The sequence below is a fragment of the Anser anser genome (assembly GCF_964211835.1).
Source record: "Anser anser genome assembly, chromosome: Z".
NCBI lineage: Eukaryota > Metazoa > Chordata > Aves > Anseriformes > Anatidae > Anser > Anser anser.
The window spans coordinates 14,320,304-14,344,341 of NC_139723.1; the positions used below are offsets into that span (position 1 = coordinate 14,320,304).

The window sequence follows — 24,038 nt, forward strand, 5'->3', positions numbered from 1 at the left end:
ATTTTCAGACATTTGGTTAAATTCACGTGCAATTTCAGGTATGTTTTTGTTCCAGTGGTTTAATCTCATTTCAGAGACCAGTTTGACCTGTTACAACTTGCAGAAGTGCATCAGAAGTGACAACCTGAACCCACGGAGTTTCCCAGCACCTGAAGTGAGGGTGCCAAAAACGGAGAACAAGCTGACTTTTGATACCGTTCTCCAGGCCTGTTGAGTACACCCATTATGTCTTGTTTTCTTTGCTAAGTTGTGTTTCTTCTCTGCTGCTGCACTCTGTATTTAGGAATTCATCTTTTTCTCACAGAGTGGTGTAAAAGATGTTTCATGTGGGTGCATCCGACGAAGTCAGCTTGTGAAATGTGAGCTAACAGCAACGTAATGCTGCGTCAGGCTGGAAGAGCAGCTTTGCCACAGCTCCTGGTCATCTTTTAGGTTGTTTGAGGTGGGAACCCTGCCATCGTCTCCCTGCAGTCCCACTTCTCGCCTGCTGGCCTAGCTGGGCGAGCATCTGGGAGAACGCAGGGCCCAACCATCGCCCCACGGGGACACCACTGCTGTACACAGGCCAGGGCATAGCACCCCATGCCCCTGGAGCACCACTTTCTCCTAATCCACCACAATGTGCACATCTGCAGAGCACCTGGTATACGAAAGGCAGAATATTTGGGCTGGCCACAAGTTCCAGAGGAGGTCTCCAGCCCCAAATAGAAGTGAGGGCCGTATGACGGCCCTGGTGCCGACTGCTGCTAGACCAGGGCACCTGGCTGCACCTCGCAGTTACCCCCGAGGGGATTACTGCCACTCAGGGCAGAGACCTGAGCACCACAAAGCAGTCAGTGTGGCCCTCGGGGCATGGCACAGTCCAAAGGCACAAAATCGGCACCCAAGGCCAACATGGTGCTGTAGCCAGGAAGCCAAAGCAGTCAAAAACAAACGGAAAGAAATGAAAAGTCATCAGGACGGGAAAGGAGTACACGAAGTGAATGAGGAAAGTCTCAGGACCCCAAAAAACATTTTACCACAGGTGGGGAATCTAACACTAGAGAATGACCTCAGGAATTAAAAAAAAAAAAAATGGAAACAGAAGTGGGTGAGGGAAGAAAGAATACAAAAAAATAAGGGAGGAAAGGGGGGTGTCCCTGGAGCCTGACACACAAACACAGCTAAAAGAAGCGTGAGCTGGCAGGGCCAGCTCCTCGGGGCCAGTGTGTGCCAGCCGGTGGCACGGCGGCTCCCCAGCTGGCCCGGCTTATTGGGTCCTTGGCTGCCCGGGGCCTGGCCGGTGCCAGCTGCAGAAACTGTGCCAGTCGTGGAGCCAGCGGCTGCCCGGTGCTCAGTGCTCAAGCCACAGGGGCAGGAGGGAAGGCAGGGCCACCACGGGGGGGGTACCTCCCTCAGGGGAGGTGCAGAGACACTGCGGAGCTCTTGGCAGCAAGTATTTTTCTTTCTTTTTTTTTTTTTTTTTTAAATCCAGAGCCAATGTCAGCAAGGAGCACCAGTGTGGCTCTGTATTTGAGAGGACAAAAGAGATTCACCCAACCTGTAGCATCGCATGCATAGTAAGTGAGAAGTGGGACCTGGAATCTATCGCTGCTCTTACAGCCGGGGCTCTGCCTTCACGAGGCATCATGGAGTAGTCTTGTACCCACTTCTTGTCTCATAGCATGCAGACAGCGGCTTTATGACAAGCTATGTCATATATTATTGCCAGTCAATGTGAGCTCTTGATTACTGACCTGGGAATTGAGGGGAAAATTAAAAAAAAAAAAAAAAAAAAACACTTAGGGAAGAGGCACATTTTCCCTACTCCCCCAGGGCCAAGGTCAGCCAGAAATCCACTCCCTCATCCCCCATCTCAGCTCCCCTTGTTTCTGCCACACATTACACTCTGTTTTTTGTGCTAAACCAAACGCAGTGTCCCCATACAGCCACCTTACAGCAGACAGGTGTTCAACTTCTCCAAAAGATCTACGGAGTTGAGCACCGACACCCTCCTGGAGGGCCCAGCCTTCTCTCCCCATTGCTGTATCTATCCGGGGCTGCAAGGAAAATCTAGCGCAGGAGACGATAACAAAAGATGACCTGTTACTGTCATCTGCTAAGAACACCAGCTCTGCTTCCAAGGCTTCATGCATCAGCTTGAAAACTCACTGTAACAGCAGCAAGTTTGAGAAGGATAAATGCCATGCATTACATTTTCAAGGTTTTGTTGTTTTGTGGTTATTTATTTATTTATTTAAATCCCCAAAGAGTTTGTAAACTAATAAATGTCATTTCTCTCCTTGTGCTTGATCATGTTGTGACTACCTAAAAATTAAGCAAGCAGGCAGGTTAATTGGGCATGGCATTAACACAGTTTTATGCTGGCAAATGGGAGACCAGGTGACTTTTTCTTAGGCCTAATTGTGCAGATCTGACAGATGTGTGCTGCTGAAGCCACCTCAAGTGTGTGAAGTGTGAGAGTTACGAGACTGCATGGTTTGTGTGTTTCTCTGATCATTCACTAAGATAAACTCTCATCCAGTGAAGTCAAAAGCAGGTGATTCTCTCTTTCCATTAGCACAGCATAAATTGCAAATTCATTTATTTCAATAACCACTCATCGGCAGGAATCAGAACAGAACAATTTGTGAAAACGTCTGATTTCTACCTCCTGAGCCCAGGAGAGACCAAAAGACTGTGAGAGAAATGCACGCCATTGCAGCAAAAGGCTGCTAGACTGTGATGTAATTCTTACAGCAGGAGAGTGGCTTGATTTACTGCTTCTGCAACGAGATGCCACCTCCCCTCCTAACCGCTGCCACTCCTTGTGTCATATTTATTACTGAATGGTTGATAATTACATGGTGCATGGTTTTCAGGGACGTGAGCAACATGCGGCTTTTACTCTGCTGATAATGGTGCCATGCAAACACATGCACCCGGCGTGTGACACCTTCGGATTACCAGCCAATTAACTCAAATTGCTCTAAATTGCTGTGATCTATTAAATGCAACGCAAGGGCTCAAATCATGAGGTTCATCTGCCGCATGTGGGAACCACCTTTTCAATCATGCAGAGCTCTCTGTCTTCCATGGCATCTCCTGTTTGTTTTCCCTCGCTGCTGCTTTATGCTGGCCCTGGGAGCTGCACAGAGCAGTGCGTACAGCAGGGAAGGCCGAATCCTGCTTCGCCACCGCATTGTGCAGCAGCAGACAACGCCACGCCATCCCAGTGACAGCAGAAGACACAGCTGACCCAACTTCTCCAGTGTAAGAGGCAGCCAGCCTGCACTCTCCCCTGCTGCTTCACTCCTGCTCCTGCTACTGCAGCCCCAGAGGCCTTGGCCTTCTTTGCCGCTGGGGATGGTGGATGGGTCATGGTAAGCTTGGTGTCCACCAGGACCCCCAGGCCCTGCTCTGCCAGGCTGCTGCCCAGCTGGGTGGCCCCATCCTGTCCCCCGCTGCAGGGCTCTGCTTCTCCTTTTATTAAACTCCACGGGCCTCCTGTTTTCCAATTACTCCACCCATCCTAGCATCCTAACACTCATCTCCCCAAAGAGGAGCCCAAAGAGAGCTCCTCACCCCAAGTCTGGTTTCAGGTCTTCTCTTGTGGGCTGTCTCTGCCTATCCCAAAGCCACTACTGACCCCAGTTCCTTCTCCCTCGCCTCACTGCTCCCCTCCAGCTCCATAACTGACCCATGCCCAGCTCCTGCTCTCCCATCTCCCTGCAGCACCACAGGTGCCCCAACTCCGCTCCCCCTGCAGATATGCTCCCGTACAGCACACAGGCACATGAGTCTATCAAGAAATTTCACTCTGCAGCATGGAAAACACTGGCACTTTCCTTCCCAGAGAATTAAGATTCCAAACAACTTCACAACACTCCTGCAAGATTATGTTTCTTTTATTTGTGATATTTGGATTTTATAGCTTCATCTACCAGGATTGATTTGAAAAGCAGTCTTTCACGGTGTCCTTTTCTTTTAATGACTATAGCAGTTAGCGTTGGTCTCTCTTCTCACACAGCTGAATCCCCATTTAACAACAAGCAGAACAAAAAGAGGCTAAGACACATCTGACATCATTAAAAAATATTCAAACACCAAACAGCACTGATGAAGAGGAAAAGGAATTAAGCACTTATTTGTTAGAAATATCCCCTTAAAAACAGCAAAAGAAAAGTACATATTCTGTGGGAATGCGTGGGGAGTGTACACGTACCTATTTACACACCGATACTTCCACATCAACATCCTCACCAAAACATACATGCACACGCACACACACGCAGACACACATTAGACTGGAAAAGTAATTATTTTTATTTTTGTTGTTGTTTTTTTGTGTGTGTTGTTTACTTTTCCCCTGGGAGAATACTGTTGTATCTCTTTACTATATTGTATCTGTCTTTAAAACGGGAAAACTAATTAAAACAGAAAAGAAACAACTACTTTTAAGAGCTCAAGCTTATTTGATTAAAACCCTGAAAAACACTGCTTTTCTCGTTAGCATGAAATACAAGAAAAATCAAGGTTAATCATTTTGGATTTAAATGTGTACCACTACCAGGTTCTTACTACTGATTTGGTTTACTTTGCCCTTGGAACTACTTGTGTAATTATTAAAAAATGCCTTTAATTTCTCCCAAGATATAGGAAAAAAATGTCTGATCACTGTCCACTTGTCTACATCTAATCCCCCAGTGTCATCCCCTTTCTAAAGGACTTGAAGCATGTCATATAGTAGCAAACATATTCCTGTTTTATACATAGTGCATCCTGTTTTGCAGTGCTTGAAGGCAGTTCCTGTCCTCCGCTTCTGCTCTTCTGAAGAGAAAATGGGAAACCAACCCATGGTGGTATCTCTTCAGAGAGCGTAGGTGAGAGCTATCCCTTCTGGAGGCAGAGGGAGGCGAGAAAGCTCATCTTCAACACAACATCATCCTTGGAGAGGTACAGAGAAAATTAAGAGGCAGAAGGTCAGCTCTAAGTCCTCACACCCAGGATATTTTCAGAAACCCCAAGAACATGTAGGAATGACAAGAAGCAGAAGGAATGGCCTTTTGTGGGTGGCTCCAGAACGTGTAATTTATTCAACCCAAGTGCAAAGGTGCGAAGACCCTGTTCCATATTTATGAGAGAAAGCAACTGGAGACCTTGGACCTTCATCTAGATCTCTCTGGCTGAGAGAAGGCCACCTTTAGCTGGAAACACCCTGGAATCCCCATTGGTAAGAGCAAAGACCTGAGAGGATATTGCTAACAACGACTTGGCTACTTGCTCCCCAGATACCAAGGGCACCTTTCCCCCCATGTCCTTCCCACACAGCCCTGGGAATTTTCCTGTGCATGACTGCTGCAAGGATGTTCAGCGTTCACCCCTTAGGTCTCTGCTTGTCTTCAGTAGTTGTCTGTAGGTCCCACCGAGTTACATTAACTGCTTGTCTCCTGTCTCCCTGCCCTGTTATTAACAAGTCAGGACAGTTGAACACCTTGTATGGTGCAAGCTTTGCTGCTTAGAGCTTGAGTTCTTGGCAAAAACTCATTTCCAGAGGTACCCACCTTCTCTCAAATCCAATGGAAATCATCAATTTCACTGCTATCAGCAAAAAAAGCCCCCCAGTAGTCCCTGGGACTCCATCCTTCCTACAGCGCAGGAGAGGTTAAGATCTTTTTCAAGTTACGTTGTCACTGCAGTGTAGCACTAACCTATGTTCACACAAAGCAACAGTTCATTACAAAATCCCTTATTACAGAGACAAATCAATGAAGGCTATTAAGTCTATAATCACTGAAGGCAATTTTGGTATCACAGGAGCCTTTCACACTCTGAAGTAAAGCTGGCTGTGGCCTCAATCAATTAAAGTGATCCCAATTACATTGCCTTGAAGCTCAGCACTAACAACATCTCTTAAGGTAACTGCCAGACTCAAGAGATTTTTTTTTTTTTTTAGGCAGGAAAAAAAAAAGACCTAATTGAAAGACTGGAAAGGTGAGTAAAAGAAACAAAATAAAACCAAACCAAACAAAACAAAAAACATAATCCCAGAACCACATAAAATGCTGTTAAAACACAGGCTGGGGAATGGTTAGGAACACGTATAATTGGTAAGATCAAGCAGAAAGATTTTCTCAGTAGGCGAAATGAGTGCCTTTGCATACAATCACATTTAAGCTACGGCTCTCATAACATATCCTGAGGAATTGCATACATCGGGACCTGTGATTAACAACCAAAACAAGACTCTGGATGTGGCCCTGAGCAAATTGCTGCTGAAGCCGGAATCTGTCAGATCTGGATCCAACAGGGTGCGGCCCCTCTCCTCCAGGGGAGGAGGAAACAAGGGAACACGGCACTGCCATGCAGCGATGCCACCTTCTGGACATCATTCCTGCCAGGACATCAAATACTAGGCACAGGAAAGGGAGAGATGGCATGAGATGGTGAGCCCTTGGCCCAACACCTCTGCAGCAAAGGCAGGGCTTGTTGGGAGACAGCTGGGCAAAGGCCCAAGCCCGCCACGTGCAGGAAGTTTATTTCATCACCTGGCAAACTCCAGCCTGCCTCCTGGGTTCTCCGCGGTCTCTCCAGCAGCAGGCAGGTCTGAGATGCCCAGACATGAGCCTGCACTTAGCCTGGCACAGATGGGAAATGAGGAGGGTGCCAGGAAGCTGCTCCCCTGCCTCCTGCGCCAGGACTTGGGCCAGTGCCCGTCACCACACCACGGGTGCTGACTGCAATAGCTACAGGCTCATGGGGAAAATACAAGCTGGAGCAAAGCACCAGAGCGAGTAACCAAACCGAGCATGTCCTGTGGCTGGTTCAGCTCCTGGGCTGAAAGGGCTTTTCAGTGAGACTCACAGGAATTTTGTCCAGGTCCAACACAAGTCCCTCAGGAGTCCTTCCACTCTGCGTTTCCCTCCTTTGCCTCGCAACACATGCTTCACCACAGAAGAGAACACAAGAGTTTAGGAAACTGAGACTGTGTTAGAAGAAGGAAAATACTCCAGCAGTTTTGCAAACACACTGAGATTAATACATTTACAAGAAGATTATTAAAAGTGATTAAAAGCAACTAGGAGCAAATTCTGCTGTGTTTTCAGACTGCACTACAGCAATTAGACTGAAGACAGCACATGGTAGGTAGCACAACAGAATGAAGAGCAGATTATTTTATGCATAAAATACTATCTTTTTCAATTTATGTAGTGGCTCTGATCTTTTCATTATTCTTTAGCACAGAGCATGGCAGTGCTGCCCAGCCATAGGATCACTAGATGGGACTGACTGCAGTGAAGTTCAGGCGCAGTAGGGCAGTGACCGTGCTCTTCGCAGCAGGGTAGGAGAAACCCTGCCACATGTAACTGATGTTGTAACTCCAGGTGGTCCTCATCCACACGTCCTGTGAAGCCTTCTTCCACAGTCACATTTATCCTCCGTCATTAAAATGAAGCAGATAAGCTCAGCAGTAGCTACGGCAGTGAATTCCACAAGCTAGTTTTATCCCGCAAGAGCGCCAGCACCCCAGAAATTATATGTGTATTGCAGTCCCTAGAGAATTAACCTGATTGCAAAGACCACTGAAGGAGGTAGGACGCTCCAGCCCACTCCCTTGAAAGCAAAGGACAATGCTCCTTGTGTTGTCCTAAAAATGCAGAAGTGTCTCCACCTAGCTACATGGGATGTTCACAGACAAAGGCCCTTTGTCCCAGCAAGGATGTGATCACCAACACTTACAAGATCTGTTTTAAGCAAGCAAGTGGATCAGAATACACCACAACATGAGCTAGCAAAGGGTTGCTGTTATGCTTAATTTCTGCTACACCCCTATTTCAAATGTCCCAGACACTGGATGTTTTACAAGATCTACTTCTGAAAATGCCTCAGAAGAAATAAACAAAACCAACACACTTGAGGGGAAGGCAGCAACAGGGTTCAGCACTCATCAAGGAAGAGTAATCTCTCACTATAACAAAAATGTGCAAAATGCATTAGAAGGCACAGAATACATAGGTGTGTTCCACTTGATCCCCATTTATTCAGCTAAATCTCTCCTGCGATCTGTTAAGGATTGCTTAAAAAAAAAAAAAAAAAGCCTTTTATTGGGCATATTTACATAGAAGACTGGATTTACTGCAATGTAGCCTTCCAGGCTGTCCACCAATGTGTTATTAAGTTGGACTGGGAAGTGCAGAAAAAAAATGTGAATTACTCCAGTGGGGAAAGGAGCCACACAGTTGGACACTGTTTAGACGCAACAGAGATTTTCACTCAGTCCCTCCTGCCCCGACTGTTATATTACTCATCTTTACTGTATCTTTATCTCCTGGTTACCAAAATTAAATTTATTTCTCCCTGAAAAGATAAAACTTTAAGGTGAATGGGTGGGGTCCTTTCTCTAAGGGGATAGGAGGACATCAATTACAGGACAGATCAGTGCACTTCATAGGGTATTTTATGACAACACTGACTACTGAATTGCTTTTTTATGTAATGCAGCAACACCGATCAGATTTCCTGTCCATCACAGTAAGAATTCAAAGGCAAGACATCAACACTGCAGTGCTGTATCTGGATTCCTACTCATGTAGCTGGGATCAGAGGCTGCCCCTCTGTCACCCCACTATGAGTCACACTCAAGCACAAACCATCTGATCAGCAAACGGACGGGGCTGGAAAGTCACGGCTCGCTGGAATTTCGGAATGGTGGCCAAGCCTTGGGTGGTGGTGAAGGGAGGAAGACATGAAAGGATGTGAGTCTTCTGCGATTCCAGGCTGCCGTGATATTCTGCCGTGCTTACGAAACAAAGCACATACCAAGGAACAAAAGAAAAAGAAAACAACATTGCAGCTAATAATAGTCTTGTTTTAAAACAATGAATCTGGAGGTCAGCCCAGGGGCCCAAATTTCAGTAAAGCTTTAGCAGCAGGAAGATGGCCTGTCACCATTCATGGCTGAAGAGGTTCTTATCCCTAACATAGGAGCTAAAACTAATATGAAGTTGATTCTTCTTTTTCTCACTAACCCATGTTGCTCAGATGAGGTTCTAGCAGCATATTCAGGGTTAAGCACACGGACAGCAGTGGGAAGCTTTTGTGAAAGTAACTGTGGTTCCCAACTTCTCATCTTTCCTGGATTAACAAGCAGGTTCATTCTGTGAGGGCTGTCATGTTCTTGAACTCTGCAGCAAGACGAAAATTGGACTTTGCTTTTCTTCAGTGGGTGTTTTTTAGTGACACATCCTGGTTGTCATCTCTTTCTGTAAAACAAGAAGGGGGATTAAATAGCAAAGGGCATTTGTTGTAAAGTATGCATATTCCTCTTCCCAATTACCATTTCGACATCTGTGCAAACTCACCTAGTTTTATATGCCACCATCCTTCTGCTCCTCTCTGTCACTTTCAAGGACAATGAATGTAATTGGCAATTAGCGTGCTGCATTCTGTCACTGTTGACAGCTTTAATACCTCACTAATTCCCTAGCCCTGCAATATAAATGGTGCTGCATCCCACACAAAAGGAATAAATCATCTGAAAACGTACTCCGAGGTAGAAAACTTCTAACTTAATGTCAGAAAAAGGATTCCAACTGTTGTCACTGCACCTGCAGCCAACAGGAAACGTGGAGATACATTTTTACCTAATAATTTCTGCCTGCACATGGACACACAGGGCAAGGCTCTTCCAGGACTCGACCAGAGCTGTGGAATTTGACTATGATGGCATCTGGAAGTATTCAGACTGCATTAGGAACTGGGGCCTGGGATCCACGATAGGATTTTATTTGATTTGACTTATTTACGGGCATTTTGATGCACACTGTCTGCTAGCTGACTATCCTATTCTATACAATCCTTCACGCTGGTCAGCAGAAATGCTGGAAAGAAGTATCAGATGGATCTGTTCTCTTCTAACTTCCTGTCAGAATTTGGAGGTGAAAATGTGTCTTGCTCTGAACAAAGGTCAAGTCTTCTGTGGGAACAGGGGCATGTTAAGATCAAAAGTCCGTTATTTTGTATGGGTTTTGGCAAAAGATGTAGGAATAAGGAAAGAAGCCCCAGATCTGAGGTCAGGCTTGAAGGGCTGAAGCACCTACGGGTCAGCGGGGCCATGCAGATTGTACCTTTGGCTCCTCTTTCACAGTGTCTCTAGACCTGTACAGCATTTCCTATGGAAAATCTATTTAGATTTACCAAGTTGGCAGAAGTTTCTAAAAATCTTAGCTTGCTTGAATAACTTGTTATTTATATCAGAATCGAATGTAAAGGCCTTCTTGGCAGTCTCTGGGCATAGCAGAAAGTTTATTACTTAAAAAATGGAATTGTAGGATTTCTTTCCCCTTCCAGAGTTTTAATTGGTTTTTATTTCTGGTTGTTTCATGGACTATCTTACATCACCTGTTATTTTGCTGTCATGCAGGTAACAGAATGGGATATTGTCATTTGCAGCTGCTATAAAGACAATGCAACTAGTACAGCGATTTACAGAGTAATCTGTAATACCCACAGTGATCCACACAGTAATCCAAACGGGTACTTGATTCTCCCTCTCATTTGTTAAAGGTGACAAAGGCAAATTGGCTGTCCCCTTTTCATGTTAGGTGTTGGATGTGCTCTGCCACCCGGGAGTTTTGGTGGCACGGCAGTGTCCCCAGGGGTGTATTTGCCAGCCGGGACCCGCAGTGTGTCTCTGTGCTCCCAGCTGCCTCCACGCGGTGGTGCCAGGCTTTCTGCTATGGCTCGGGGAAGGACTGCCGCTCGCGCAGCATCTTCTGCAGGAAAATCTTTTATTTCCCCTGTCTGAAGATAGTCTGTGTGATGCAGCACCACCGCTCCTTGCTGCAGCTGCTGCCCAGCATCTGCTTGTGGGCAGGCAGCAGCATCTATCTCTGCGAAAGCAGCAGGACGATAAAGCAGTACCAGGGTCACTGTAAAAAACCTGGCCATGATCCTTCGGGAACAGTGGGAGGCAGGCTCCCCCTCTCAATGGAATAATAAAACATTGTAAGCAACTCATTCAACACGCAAAATGCATTTCCACTCCTAAATAAAAAAGTAGCGTCGGAGGTAGGAGATGAGACGTGGGTAAATGTATCCAGGCAAAGGGAAGAGCAGGAGCCTGGGTTATCTCTAAACCAGCTTTAAAACAGCTTTAAACCAGCTTGCTATGTGAGTGTCTGAAATGTTTCAGCACCAATAAATTGCCCCTCCGAGTTTCACTGCCCGGGTGTCGTAACCCATGAAGCTACGATGCCACTCTGAGCTCTGCAGTTGGGACAGAAATTATCTCTTACAGTAACACAAGTTCTGCCCATGCCTGTCCCTCCCTTCACTTCTGTGATGTTGCTTGGTTATACAATCACACTCATGGTCCCCTACGTCCACCGTTGTCCCCCAACTCCTATTTCCCCCACCCACCCCTGTCACAACAACACTGCTGCAGAAGGCTTTGCAAGTTTTCTCCCGGCTTCTGCTTAAAGGGTCTTCAAAGTTACAAGTCAGAAAATCCTTGAAACCTACAGAGTATCATTATCTCTAATGCACAGAAACCTCTTCTATATTGATCTAGATTGTCATAGGTAAATGAAGGACACAGAAATATACAAACACGGTCACACTGCATTCCTGTACATATGTGCACGTTTCTACTTATTTCAGACAATGAGCTGAAAATGCTTTAAAAAATAAAAAAAGAAAGAAAACCTGTGACCCTATGAACAGTAAGTTGGCCAATGCTTTGTGAGAGAGACCTACTTCTAGCTGTTTTTTTCCTTACAGGAATTTACAAAAGGGAAAGAAAATGCTGGGGGTTTTTTGTTTGTTTGTTTGTTTGTTTGTTTTTCAGAAAGACTGATATAATTATGAAGCCAGCAAAGGGCAAATTAGCCTCAGCCAAAATTCTGGTGCAAAGAGAGGCGAGGTGGTGCCCGGCTGCGGAGCCTTTCACGGAGCAAACCTGGTGCTGGGACCTCTTGCAGCCAGAGACTGTAGCAGACAGCCTCTCCCTTGGCACAGAGGCTGCACCAAAATCTCCCATGGAATTTGGAGGTACCAGGGAGACCGACACAGCCCCATGCCAGTTAAATCAGCTATGTCCCTCGCAAACTTCACCAGAGATGTGGCTCCTCAGCTGTCCTGGTGGTGCGCAGCAGAAATGGGCACTGCCTTCAGCACGAGCTCAAGGCTCTTCTCCAGGTCTTCTCCAGAGCTTCTCAAGTCTTTCTAGCTCTGTGCTTCTCTGACACCTAACAGTTCGTTTTAATTGGGGAAAAGCTCAGAGGTACGCTCTTGGCTAACAATTCCCCATCAAAAGCATGTTAAGAGTACTTCCCAAACTGGGAAAAGGGCAACTGGTTGTGGTCTGCCTGCAGACTGAAAGTGCTGAATGCCTGGCAGACACTACAGGGACAGCCAGCCCCACTGGAGGATGAAACGTCCAGGCTAGGCAGCAAGTTGGAGAATCAGGCCCAGAGACACGGACAGGCACACGCAGGCATTTTTAAAGGTATTTAAAACTTTCAAAGTCTGCCTGTACTGACCAAACACCCAGAACAAGACTAACAGAAAGCTCCACACCTGAGCTTGTGAAAACAGATGCAATTCCCTTTCAAAATCCATCACCAGAAATTCCAGAGTATTACTCTGTACCATTTCATTCAGGCTCGTTCCTTTTCCCAGTTTTGGGCCACACAACTAACTCAAAAAACAAAGGCAGAAATGAGTGGTGTTTTCAAAGCTAAAATACAAAGCAGATATTAAAGCTTTGACCCAATCTGTGAGATGACTATGCCCAGAGACCAGCCACTAAGGAGAATTTATCACTAAATTACTAACTTCTAGGTAACTGAAAGAGAAGTAATTTCCTATTTGTTGTCAAGACCTTAAAATACTCTCATCTGATGGGGTTACCCTAAGAAATGACTGTAAATACCAGAAGCCTGCCTGCCTCCTTGCTATTTGTGCTTTCACAGACCCATGCTTCCCTTACTACTTTTCAGAAAGTTTCAAAACAAGAAAAAAAAAATCTTTTCCAACAAGATTTCCCGGAAGAAAGGAAAAAGACGACACACATCCTTTATCTCTGGTGGATGTCTGATCCTCCCCCCTCACCCCTACCCTAATAAGTATGAAAGATGCATTCAGCATTTAGATCTATACCCAATTATTTTAACTTCTGCTCCCCAGTTCACCTGCAAATTAAGTGAAGAGGGGATGGAAAAAATCCATCTGCCACCTGACAGAGTTCATGAGCAGCTGAAGAAATCTCTTCTCAGTGGGACAAACCTACCTGTGGGGACACACTGAACAAACCTGAATGGGCTACATGAAGATGGGTTCCCCACCAAAAAATGATGTTCTTCTATGAAAATGGTGTTGCTACGCATGTAAGAGTCAGAATTGGAGTAGCCAAAATGTAAGGCGTAAAAAACCAGACGTCACCCCAGCACAAGCATTTAATGGAAGCAAGGGGGATCCACAGTCTGCAAAAGCTGATGGGAGAGCGGGTGAATTCACACACGTGAACAGCATGAACAACATCACCCTGTGAGGATGCCACTGGTGCGCTAATTGCCCTCACTGAAACGAGCACGGATCATGACTTCTGCCACTTTTGCTGTTGTGGTTTTCCCCACAAAGATTTCAACAACTGACAAACCACCATTGTGCAGACAAAGGTCTCAGTATCCTGGTCACAAAGGAGGCTGTTTGCTGGGAGTAACGCAGATCACGCGCTCTAAGATCCAGCGTTGCACAACTGATCTATATTCAGACAGCTAATTAACCCGGATAGGAATGCTAAAGCCATATTTGTAACAAGTTATTTACAAAACTCCTTTTTTCTTGGCATTTTTAGAGTCATGCCTTGAATCTTCATTTACAAATTGTTTTCTCCAAAGTTATTTTACAGTTTTTTTAGTTGCCACTGTCTCTGCATACCAACAGAAAAAAAATGACAGGCCGGTAATTGCTATCCAACAGGCAAATTGATTATTTGGGTATTTCCTTTGTTAGAACTTCTTTTCCTTGAATGAGTCTCAATTATGATGATGTTTAGGACTAGGTTAATCCCTCCCACAATCTGCTTGGTTCCAGGGTAGCTATTTCAAAGCTAAGCATGGCCTGATGATAATCCTTGTGGATCACTCCTGAATTTGTACAGCAGCGTTTGCAGGACACAGATAATATTCCTGTCTGCAAATGTAATCCCTTATCACTGGTGACAAAGGCACTTTATCAACCAACTGCAAGTGGCAACAGGACTAGGAAACTGCACCGAGAAATGTACCTGTCAGTAGGGTTCGGTTCAGGCAGCCAATACACACAACGTGCACTTAGGTGACTGACTTGCTTAAATAACTCTTGTTCCCAGGATGTGCCTTCACCTCCTGCATGTTTGTTTCCTCTGTAACAATGGAACAAACCTCCTTCTGCGGCTGGTTTTTGTGTATCTTTCCCTTGGCACTGAGGTCATGCAGGCTGAGCAAGCAAATGGTAACACTATCTTTAGTATAAAAGTTTGCAGAATTATTTTTCAGAACACACCAGTTCTCTACTATAACCTACAATATGGTAGGTATTTCACATAAATCATTTTGCACGCTAACAGATCTATTACAATGGCACAATAAACACATTTTCCCATTTTCTTCAACTTTTTACAATTATAGATGGAAAAACCTATTTGATCCAATTCTGGACAGTTTTGCCACCGTCTGGTTCTACCTGCAGTTATTCCCCACAGTTTCCCTGTGGTGGGGTGTGACCTGCAACCCTGCCTCCCATCTGCGACAGGGCACCAGAAGGGGCCAAGGAAGGTGCCCAGCTGCGGTTCCAACCCAGCAATCCTGGCTCTGATTCAGCCAACAACTTAAACACGGGCCTAAATCCACGGGCAGGAAGCTCACATGTGAGCAGAGTAGAGGGGATGCTTATCTATCCATTATCAAAGACAGAGTTTCAGGTTTCCTTTTCATATCATACCTGATCTGGAGTGCCAAATAATTATGGAAAGGATTTTTTGACCGTCATACCTCTTCTACTATGGCAATATCGTGGGAGTTTCTGGTAACACAAAAGTGAAGGAAGAACTGCAGAAGTACCAAATGGATGCTACTGATTGTTATTTTCTCCTCTAATGTTTTGTAGGACTGAACACAGTTGGAAGACCAAGCTCCTTTGAAGTTTCCTGTTCTCACTTTATCCTAGACTGTTAACCCTAACTCTTTTAATCTGGTATTAATAAATCTCTTTGAAGTACAAACGCGTTGTTGTTTATCACAAAACAGGAACTGTGGGCTAATTTGGAGAAGCCCTTTTTATTCAACAGCCTATAATTTACGTTCATTAGCTAAACTTTAAAACAGGATTCATGCAGTGTCTCACCAGCGAAAGAAACATATACTTATGTAACCGCAAAATAGACAGAACTGTGTCAGAGCACGAGATGGCACAATGGCTAATGCGAAGCACCAAACAGAACCACACCAAAACCTCTGGTGAATCACTGACACGCAGAAAACTGTCAGTAGGATTGCCCTTCAGCCTTCCTGTTCTTAGTGCTGTACGTTTGGATTCAGTGTAAGCAAAGCAGCTGAGGTGATAAAAATAGTCATTAAAAACACGCATGCCAGAAAGGATCTACTCAAAAACTCTGGCACTGCAGGGCATCTTGTGACTTTGCTGTTTTCGAGCACCACAGTTGAGAATTCTATTTTTCAGCAACGTTAAGTCCTGATGTTCTCATCTGTTTCAGTAATTTCTTGCAGGAAGTGGAGGAGATGAGGAACAAATATGGCATTTCTTCAGATATCACTTATGTCTTTTTCATTTAAAGATCAGATTCATTTGTTGAGAAATTCTGGCAATTTGTACAGGGTAAAAGAAATCCTGCTGCATATTATCACCATATCTTGTTGAAATGGAAAAAAGGGACTGGCAGCAGGGAATGCTTGGTTTCTTTGTCTTTTGTTATTCTTTTTTTTTAAGGAAAAAGAAGATACTGATGGCTAGTTAGAAGCAGTGACATGCCTTGCCTGAATAGGGACTCTTACTACAGCAAACAGCTGGAGAAAATAAAAAGAAAAAACAGAAAGAAAGAAAGAAATGCCTACTTTAAAGCTGACTTAGCTACTATTTATTTATTTCTGGATAATATCCAGACAAGTAGTAAGTCAGCCTACTGCTCTGAAATGAGTGACAGAATTTATAACAACCATGAGCAAGAACCTCTCAGGGAAAACTACTATGAATTTATACAATAAAACTGACACACAAGTACCTGAGTTATGAACATTTTTAGAACAGCTGTATGCCTGCATTATGTACACAGATAGAAGCAGTGAGCACACACACAGCCTCTGACCCCGTTACCCGTACACACATGCATACGAGGCATTTGTTCTGCATCTGCTGGCACACCAGGCTGTTGAAGGCACTTTTCTACAGGGTGCATCGTAGATACTTAGTAGGTGAATTTTGTTTGAAGGGACGCTGATGGTCAATTCCATCTAGCAGAAGGCGTGGCATGCAATTTTGTGGGAGGGCAGACGTCGGAGGAGGGACGGGAAGGTTGGGTGCCTGTTTGTCCATTAGGACAATTTCTTGTTACTGCAGCAGTACTGCATGCAGTAAGAGGGTTTCCTGCTTTCCCTTTGGATGTCCCAATGCCAATGCGCCAGGAGAGCAGAAAGAAATGTTTTTCACACGGAAGCTTCACTGGTAGATTTCAGAGTCATAAACTGTTCATGACAGATCAATTAGAGAGTGACCAGCTATTCTTCTGGAGCACCACCTATGGCTCTGAACAAGATTAAAACTTATGGGTTCCCTGCCTAAAGCTTAAGCCATCTGGACAGAATACAAAACACACTGGAAAGTCTAGAAGGATAAAAAAACAAAGATACCTTTAAAACAATGTGCTAATATTCTTATTGTCTTGCTCCTTTAAGTGCTGTAGAACGGGACAATTCAGAAGGATCCAAAGGGCTGTACTTCAGTAGTAATGAACAGCAATATAAAAACAGAATTGGGTAGCTATGAAGGATAGTGGCAACAAAAACACAGTGACTTAATGAAATTAGTTCTTTGCTTTCAAGCTCAAACTCTCCTTTGCTGACTGTCAGATCATTTATATGTCAGGGTTTGAAACTGCTTATTTCACAGTCCATTGATTTATGGGTGCCAACGTTGCTTTCACGAAGGCTGGATGTATATATGGAGAAAACGGTCTGGAAAAGTACAAATTCCAATTTCACCACAAACATAAAAAATAGCCAAGCAGAAAAAGCAATGATTTGGAAAAAAAAAAATAAAAAAGGGTGAATTAAGAAAGGTATAATTCTGTTTTAAAATCTATGCTTGAAAAATGTATCTGCAGTAGAAGCCTCCTTTAATCATCCTGTTTAACTCAGCCGTGTTTCACCTGAACGTGCCCTTGTCGAAATGCCAGTAGTTTGCCATGTTTTGTTAAGCCTGCTACCGCTGTTTTTTCCACTGTAAGCTCTGGAGGTGGCTATTGCCAGATGGGCCATGTTTACAGTATTTCTATAACATCTACGGCATTTCTGGCAATGAACTGCCTGATGAATAAACATTTTCTTTTTTTTGTGGGAGACAAAGAGGCAGCAAAACTGCTAATTATTTTGTGAAAAGATGTACTGTTTGCAGTAAACTGGATGTCTAGCTGCGGCTGCTTGGGCTTCATGAACAGTAGTGACAGATTTGGGGACTGATTCTTATGCCTTGCTGTACCTACCCCTGGCAAAGCAAAAAGTAAAAACGAGAAATTCACAGTGTTCGCCTGAACACCATTTGCTTCGAGTACTGCTAAATAGCTCATCCTGAAGCAGGGTGAAGGAAGTTGGTTGACTTCTGTGTGATTCCTTCAGCCAGTGGCTGCACCGGCACAAGCAGCTGCTGCAAGCCCAAGCTGCCACGTTAAGGTGGGGATGTTCACTTGTCCAGCACGCAGGGAAAGGACTACATTTTTGGCTGTGCTTGTGCTGCCATGAAGGTGACAGTCATACCATTACGTTTTCCCCTGGCTCCATGTTTTCACCATGTGCCTTGTGCTGATACAAGGCTGTGTGCAACTGCTCCAGAAAGCATCCTGGCAAAAACATCAGTTTTGGCTGAACTGGTGGTGTTCAGCTGATCAGTCCTTGGGTCTGATGATGGTAACGCAAAGGCTCGCTCTGACGCAGGGAATAGGTAGCTTAGGTGATAGGAAGGGCAGGACCACCTTTTCCAGTTTCAGGCTGCGCTTATCGTGGCATAAGATGACTGTGAAACCATACCTTAAGTGATTTTTTTTAAAATAGATTAAAGAAAATATTGGATGAAAGACCTGGAGGTGGAAATACTGCCTACTCACAACAATGCCACACATACAGCAGGCATTTTTCACATCCCAGCTGTATACAAAAATAACTCTTCCTTTTCCCTGCGTCACTTTTGGCCATTCTGCTAAATGTGTGCACAAACCTGTCTATGGAGTACAGAAGCATAAAAACCAGCACATTGTGTAGTACTGGTGTTGGTGACAAAACAGCACATGAAATACCACCCAAGACTGTAGGGCTACAATCTTCCTCTGAATTTTGTGGGAAGATATCGAATAATCCCACTGACTGAGAAGAAAGTGCCCCAGATTTACGTCAGTGTAATCAGGACAGCAACTTGGCTCTGAAGCATAAAATGTGGGAAGGTAGAGCTATTACACAAACCTCACTGTGAAATTTCCTGAATGAATTTTAACTTTGAAATCCTACTGTCACTCAGACCATGATGGGTTTTTGCAATTAACATACAGGGGGTAAAAAATACAAAGCCTGAACACAGTTTAATGCTTAGGTTGATGTATTAAACACTCATCTCTTTACTTGCTAGACTGCTTGGACAAACATTAGAAGTTCCATTGAGAAAGGAAGTTTCCTAGAGAGATAAACAAACAAACAAACAAAAAACATGTAAGTGTTTACTTTTAAGCGACTCCTAATACTGGATGAAAAAAAAATGTTATCAGAAGCCAATCACGCCACAAGGTCAATGGAAGATTTTACATTCAGAATTATAGAGAATAAGGAAAGAAGACCTTATTATCTTTGTTTATTCTGCAAATGAACTCCATCCCCATGGAGTCAATTACCAGTTTGTCCATTTTTATGCATGCAGCTCCACTGACTGCCACCACTTCCAACCCCCAAATTATCTATTTGCTTCCATAGCTGATTGTCTCCACATCAAAATTAAATCAGTATTTTAACAGTTATCATAACAACATGCTTAAGTAAAACCCTTCTCTGTTTTTCTCCATCCAAATGTAGTTATTACTTTCTGTTCTCATAAAACAAAATGTTTACCAAAAGACTACTTCTGAGAGAAAGGTCAAAGTTTTCAAGGGATGGGAATTATAAAAAAAAAGATTTCTAGAGTATGAGTAAAGCAGATGGACACATTCTTCTGTCTTTTATCCCTGTCCTCAGAGGGGAATTTCACTGCAATCAATAGTTTTCAAAGTTGCGTAGGAATCTGCTGGGAATCTGACTGGTTTGCTATGTATTTTTGGATATTTCTGAAAGAGCATAAAAGATACTCCCTGCTCTGTAAGAGGACGCTGTGTTGGTTAAACATAAAAATGTACAAAATTGGCATATGCTGGTATCTCTATCTGTCTGGCCAATAGATGTGTGCATTTGACAACTCCTGGTAACTGAGAGAGAAGCAAATGTACTCAAACCACATGAACCCTTCCATCATATTTGCCAGCGTTTGACCCCCTTGCTCATCACTTCCCACAGTTCTTTGGCACCAGATGAACCCCTGACCTGCCCACGGTTCTGAAATGTATGTGTTTTTGCCACCTAGATTTGTTATTAGAACACAAGTTTCAAAGTACGTATCGAATACACAGGCCCTGCACAGATTTCCAGGCCCTCTATGACCTTCCTCAAACTTGCACAGCAAGAAGACCAAATAACAATTTTTTTTTAGAGATGTACCTTAAGGTTATGCTAACCAGTAATGCTCAGTAGTGAGAGAGATAGGTCCACACCTCCCACAAGGAAAAAAAAAGGTGTCTTAAGAACCTTGCTCCTTCGAATGAATTTACACTATGCTCAGATCTTTAAATTTAACACTGAAATCTCACCATGTTTTGGGGTGTACTTTTTAATTTAATCTAACTCTGACAAGCACAAGGCATACTGAAATAGCAGGCCAGTGAAAATGCAGAGATTTAGAAATCAAATCAAGATACTGCAACATACACTAAGAAGTTGGGAGCAAACTGTTGCCTCACCTGTTGTCATGCTGTTACCTGACAAAATGCTTTGCACTGAGGTCCAGCCACAAATCTCTAAGGCCTCCAAATCTAAAATGACTGAACAAGAGGAGAAATACAGCTGCAGAATTCTTTGCCTCTGTGTCTGTCTGGCAGGCACCTTCTGGCTCACAGGAAAAAAAAACACTGTGGTTTAATGCCTGCCTGGCACTAATTTTATTGCTTTTCAGAAGCCTGTTTCTTCCCCCTTCCTTTACTAGAGGGCACGCTGCTATGGTTGTGCTACTCCTCAGGTTTCATGACACGATCACTGCCTCTCCAGTTAAGCCTGGAGCACAGCAATAAACAGTCTCTGTGATCACCAAACCCAGCATCCAAAAAGAGCCCCCTGCCTTCAGGAATGGAAGGAGGAATTCAGCTTCTTCGAAGCAGCAGAGCCAGGGAAACTGCTTCTGTGACCGGAGGCTGTGTCATACCTAGCAGACACTTTCAAAAGATAAACTCCTTTACAGGGAGGCTGCTCCACCTGCAGCAGCACTTTATTCCTGCTAGTTAGCCTTTCTCTTCTGAGATAAGAGTAATGGAAAGAGATGCGTATCAGGGAAGGTACTCACCTCCCTTTACAGGAAAATCAGATTTATGACTCAGCTCACTGGGCTGAGCTAAAGAAATCAAGAAGTATTTGGAAGGGATTATGTTGCCTTGCATGCAGCAGCTCGTATTCCTTAAAAATAAACAAGCTGATGATTGACCTGAAGGGAGGAAGATGAACCAGGAGCAAGTTCTACTCTTATTACAGCTCTTATTTGGTGATACCAGAGCACTTCACAAACACTGATACATTCAAGCCCACAATACTGTCTTAATACTATGTCCACTAAATACTATATCCAACAGAGGGAAACTCTTGAAGAGAGCTATTAGTTTACCTGTTGATAGGTAAGAAACCCAAATTTGAAACAAAATGCAAGGCTTCACCCAACGGATTGCATATGACAACCAACACTTGCACCTTACTTTGCAGAGGGTGCTTTGTACTGGGCTTAACCGGCAGGGTTTTGGTAGCAGAGGGCTACAGGGGTGGTGGGAGGCCAACAACTGCCCTGTGCCACTCACAGCCACTTCCAGCTGGCTCCAAAACTGCCATAAATAACCCACCGTGTGCCAGAACTTCAACCGGAGAAGCCTGTGGCTCCTCTGTTCACAAACACTTCAGAAAGAGCAGCAGCTGCTAGAAGGCGAGGACACGGGGATGGAGGCACTGTTGGGGTCGTGGTTGGAGGTGCCCCATGCAGAGCAGGCACACCTCTGAAGGGACCATGGGCCATGGGCAGCCATGCCACAGCTGAGACACCCTGAGGGACTGTGCCCCACAGTAAACACATGCTGGAGTGGGGGAAAACAAGTAAAAAGCAGCAGAAATAAAGCACTGCATACAACCCCTGCCTCCTGCATCATCCCTCACCTCACCAAAGGGACTGGGAATGTCTGGGTGTAACGTGGCAAAACCAGAGTGAGTGGAGACTCCGAGGAGGGGAGAGAAGGTTTCTGTTAAATTTGAGCCTGGGGAAGAAGGACTTTCTTTCCTGAGTGTTTTGTTCAATTACTAGTCTTTTTTTCCCCCCCTTGATGTCCATATTAGTTATCAAAAGCTTTTTTTTAAATTGGCAAAAAATGAAGCAGAATTCCCCAGCTCAGGACTGTTTTGCTCGCAATGTGCTTACAAGGTGCTTTGGCGTGGTGTTAAGTCCTACATGCTAAGAAATCAGTTGTTTAAAAAGAAGAGTGCAGGAGAAAAAAGCAGAAGAGCATTACTGCTTCTGGAGCTGCACTAAGAGTCCCACTAAAAAGTCCATTTAGATTAAGTGTTTCAAGCGTCCTGTGTAAGCATCTGCATAAGGTGAGAACGGGATGAAGGCATGGACATCGCCCAGCTAGACTACTTTCAGCCACCGAAACAGGCTCAGAGGTAAACTAGGGTGAACTGTGACAGTGGAGGATAAAATCAGTCACTTGGAGCCAGTACAAAGCAGATGCCACATCCTAAATTCAGACCTTTGTTTATTTCCTGATAACTTCCCCACGGAGACATGCCGCAAGGGTCTTCTGAGACCTCTCATGGTGCACACTGCCTGTCTGCCTGTCAACGGTGCAAGAGGCCAGGTATGTCCTCAGACTTCTTATCTCCTCCCACATTAACCAACTGGCCATGCCTTGTTTTCTTCAGGACCACCTGCGTGGTCAGAAAGTGTGCCAGCTTCCATTTTTTTCCTCCCAAAGCAGCTCTGTGAAAGACTCAGGGATCTGTCAAATTAACACAGCCTTGGGGATGTAAAAAAGATAAGGACCATTTTAGACTACAGCCCCCACTTTAACTGAAGCTATGCAACTCCTGAACGGAAGGGGGGAACCCTATTTGACTCATTTGCTTCATTTGATTTTACAGCTGCTGCACAGGGTTGCAGAAGGCTGATAAAATCTGTTTTAAACAGACAGAGTAAGTCCTGCCAGCAGGCTAATATTACTATTCATCTACTGCCTGCTTCCCTCATTACTCTCCCTTTTTGAAGATACGTTGATAAGTCAGTTGCCTTCCTGTTTATTAAAGCATGTGGCAGTCTGTTTTTTATTTAATCAGCTCTTGGCCTATTTTCTAATTAAGGGAGATAATGTAGGCTCATTTCCTGCCATGGTGAACCTGGCAGGGCACAGGTTGTCCTCAACTACCACATTAGAATTCAAGATTATTTGCAAAGTCTGCTGTTGTTTGGCAGCTCCTCCCCTTCTCTGTGACCAGCTGAAGACAAAAGTACAGACATTTGTTGTTGTTTTTTTCTGCATTTCCACGCTGCTGACACCCACCCAAGTGGTGGACAGGGAGATGGAAGAAGCAGGTGGGGCTTCGTCTGTCAGCTGGTGCCCTCCCAGTGCAGGTGGAACAGTTTTCTGGAAGACCATGAAGCCCAGCAAAGTTCATCATGCTGCATCCTGTGATAGCACTAAGGGTAGTTTTGTGAAGGGAGGGAATACTGGAAGGCAAGGGGGAAGCACACACCAGTTGGAGCACATTCCTAGCCTGCTCTCCTGCTAGGCTTCAGTCATTACACAACGTGTACACGTACCACCCCTGCAACAGCTCAAAATCCCACAGAAACACCACTTTGCCATGCTTCCAGGAATATTTAATACCATCTCCTTGCAATGTGCCTTTATGTGCCCCTGTGACTGAAAACCTGCCTGGAGATGGTCGTGGGCAACCCGCTGTAGGTGACACTGCCTTCAGAGTAGTGAGCTGGACTACAGGGTGTCCATGGGTGCCAGCCAGCCTCAGCTGTTCAGTGCTTATGCGGGAAAAGAAATCCCAGTGGTTCTAGCACTGCATAAATGAACTGTATGATACAGTACTTTCCAAACCCTGACCCGTGGAGAAATGTTGCCCTGATCCCTTTTAAAGTTGGCTAAACCACCACAGTGAGGGTTTGTACATTAACTGCTTTCTGAATTGTCCCATACTTTTACTTCTCTGTCTACATTTTTATTTTATTTGCATTTACGAGCAACAGCAAAAGTGTTTCCATTTCTTAAAACTTACTTTTGGATACAATGAGTTTCATTTTGATCCACCTCAGGCCAAAAGGAAGTGTCTGGTTTTGTTAGGCTGTTAATTGTCTGAACCTCTGTCTCACCTCATCTGTTTCACTTAGATCCAGATCTAACATACTCAGTACTTTCACAAACACCTACTTAAAGATTTAAAAAAAAAAAAAATTCACCT

General features: G+C 44.5%; 1 protein-coding gene across 12 annotated transcripts in view; it reads right to left on the reverse strand.

Annotated features, from left to right (window-relative positions):
* Window positions 1–3,871: 3,871 nt before the first annotated feature.
* Window positions 3,872–24,038, reverse strand: part of MOB3B (MOB kinase activator 3B) — a 90,969-nt gene continuing 70,802 nt past the window's right edge. For 9 of the 12 annotated variants that reach the window (XM_083816295.1, XM_083816290.1, XM_083816294.1 and 6 more), the window contains one exon: window positions 9,263–18,915. In XM_083816295.1, coding sequence (XP_083672421.1) covers window positions 18,844–18,915 — 72 coding nt within the window. In that variant the 3' untranslated portion in view covers window positions 9,263–18,843. Of the gene's footprint in view, window positions 9,243–9,262; window positions 18,916–24,038 lie in introns of those variants that run through there. The other 3 variants (XM_083816288.1, XM_083816286.1, XM_083816287.1) reach the window with 1 other exon arrangement.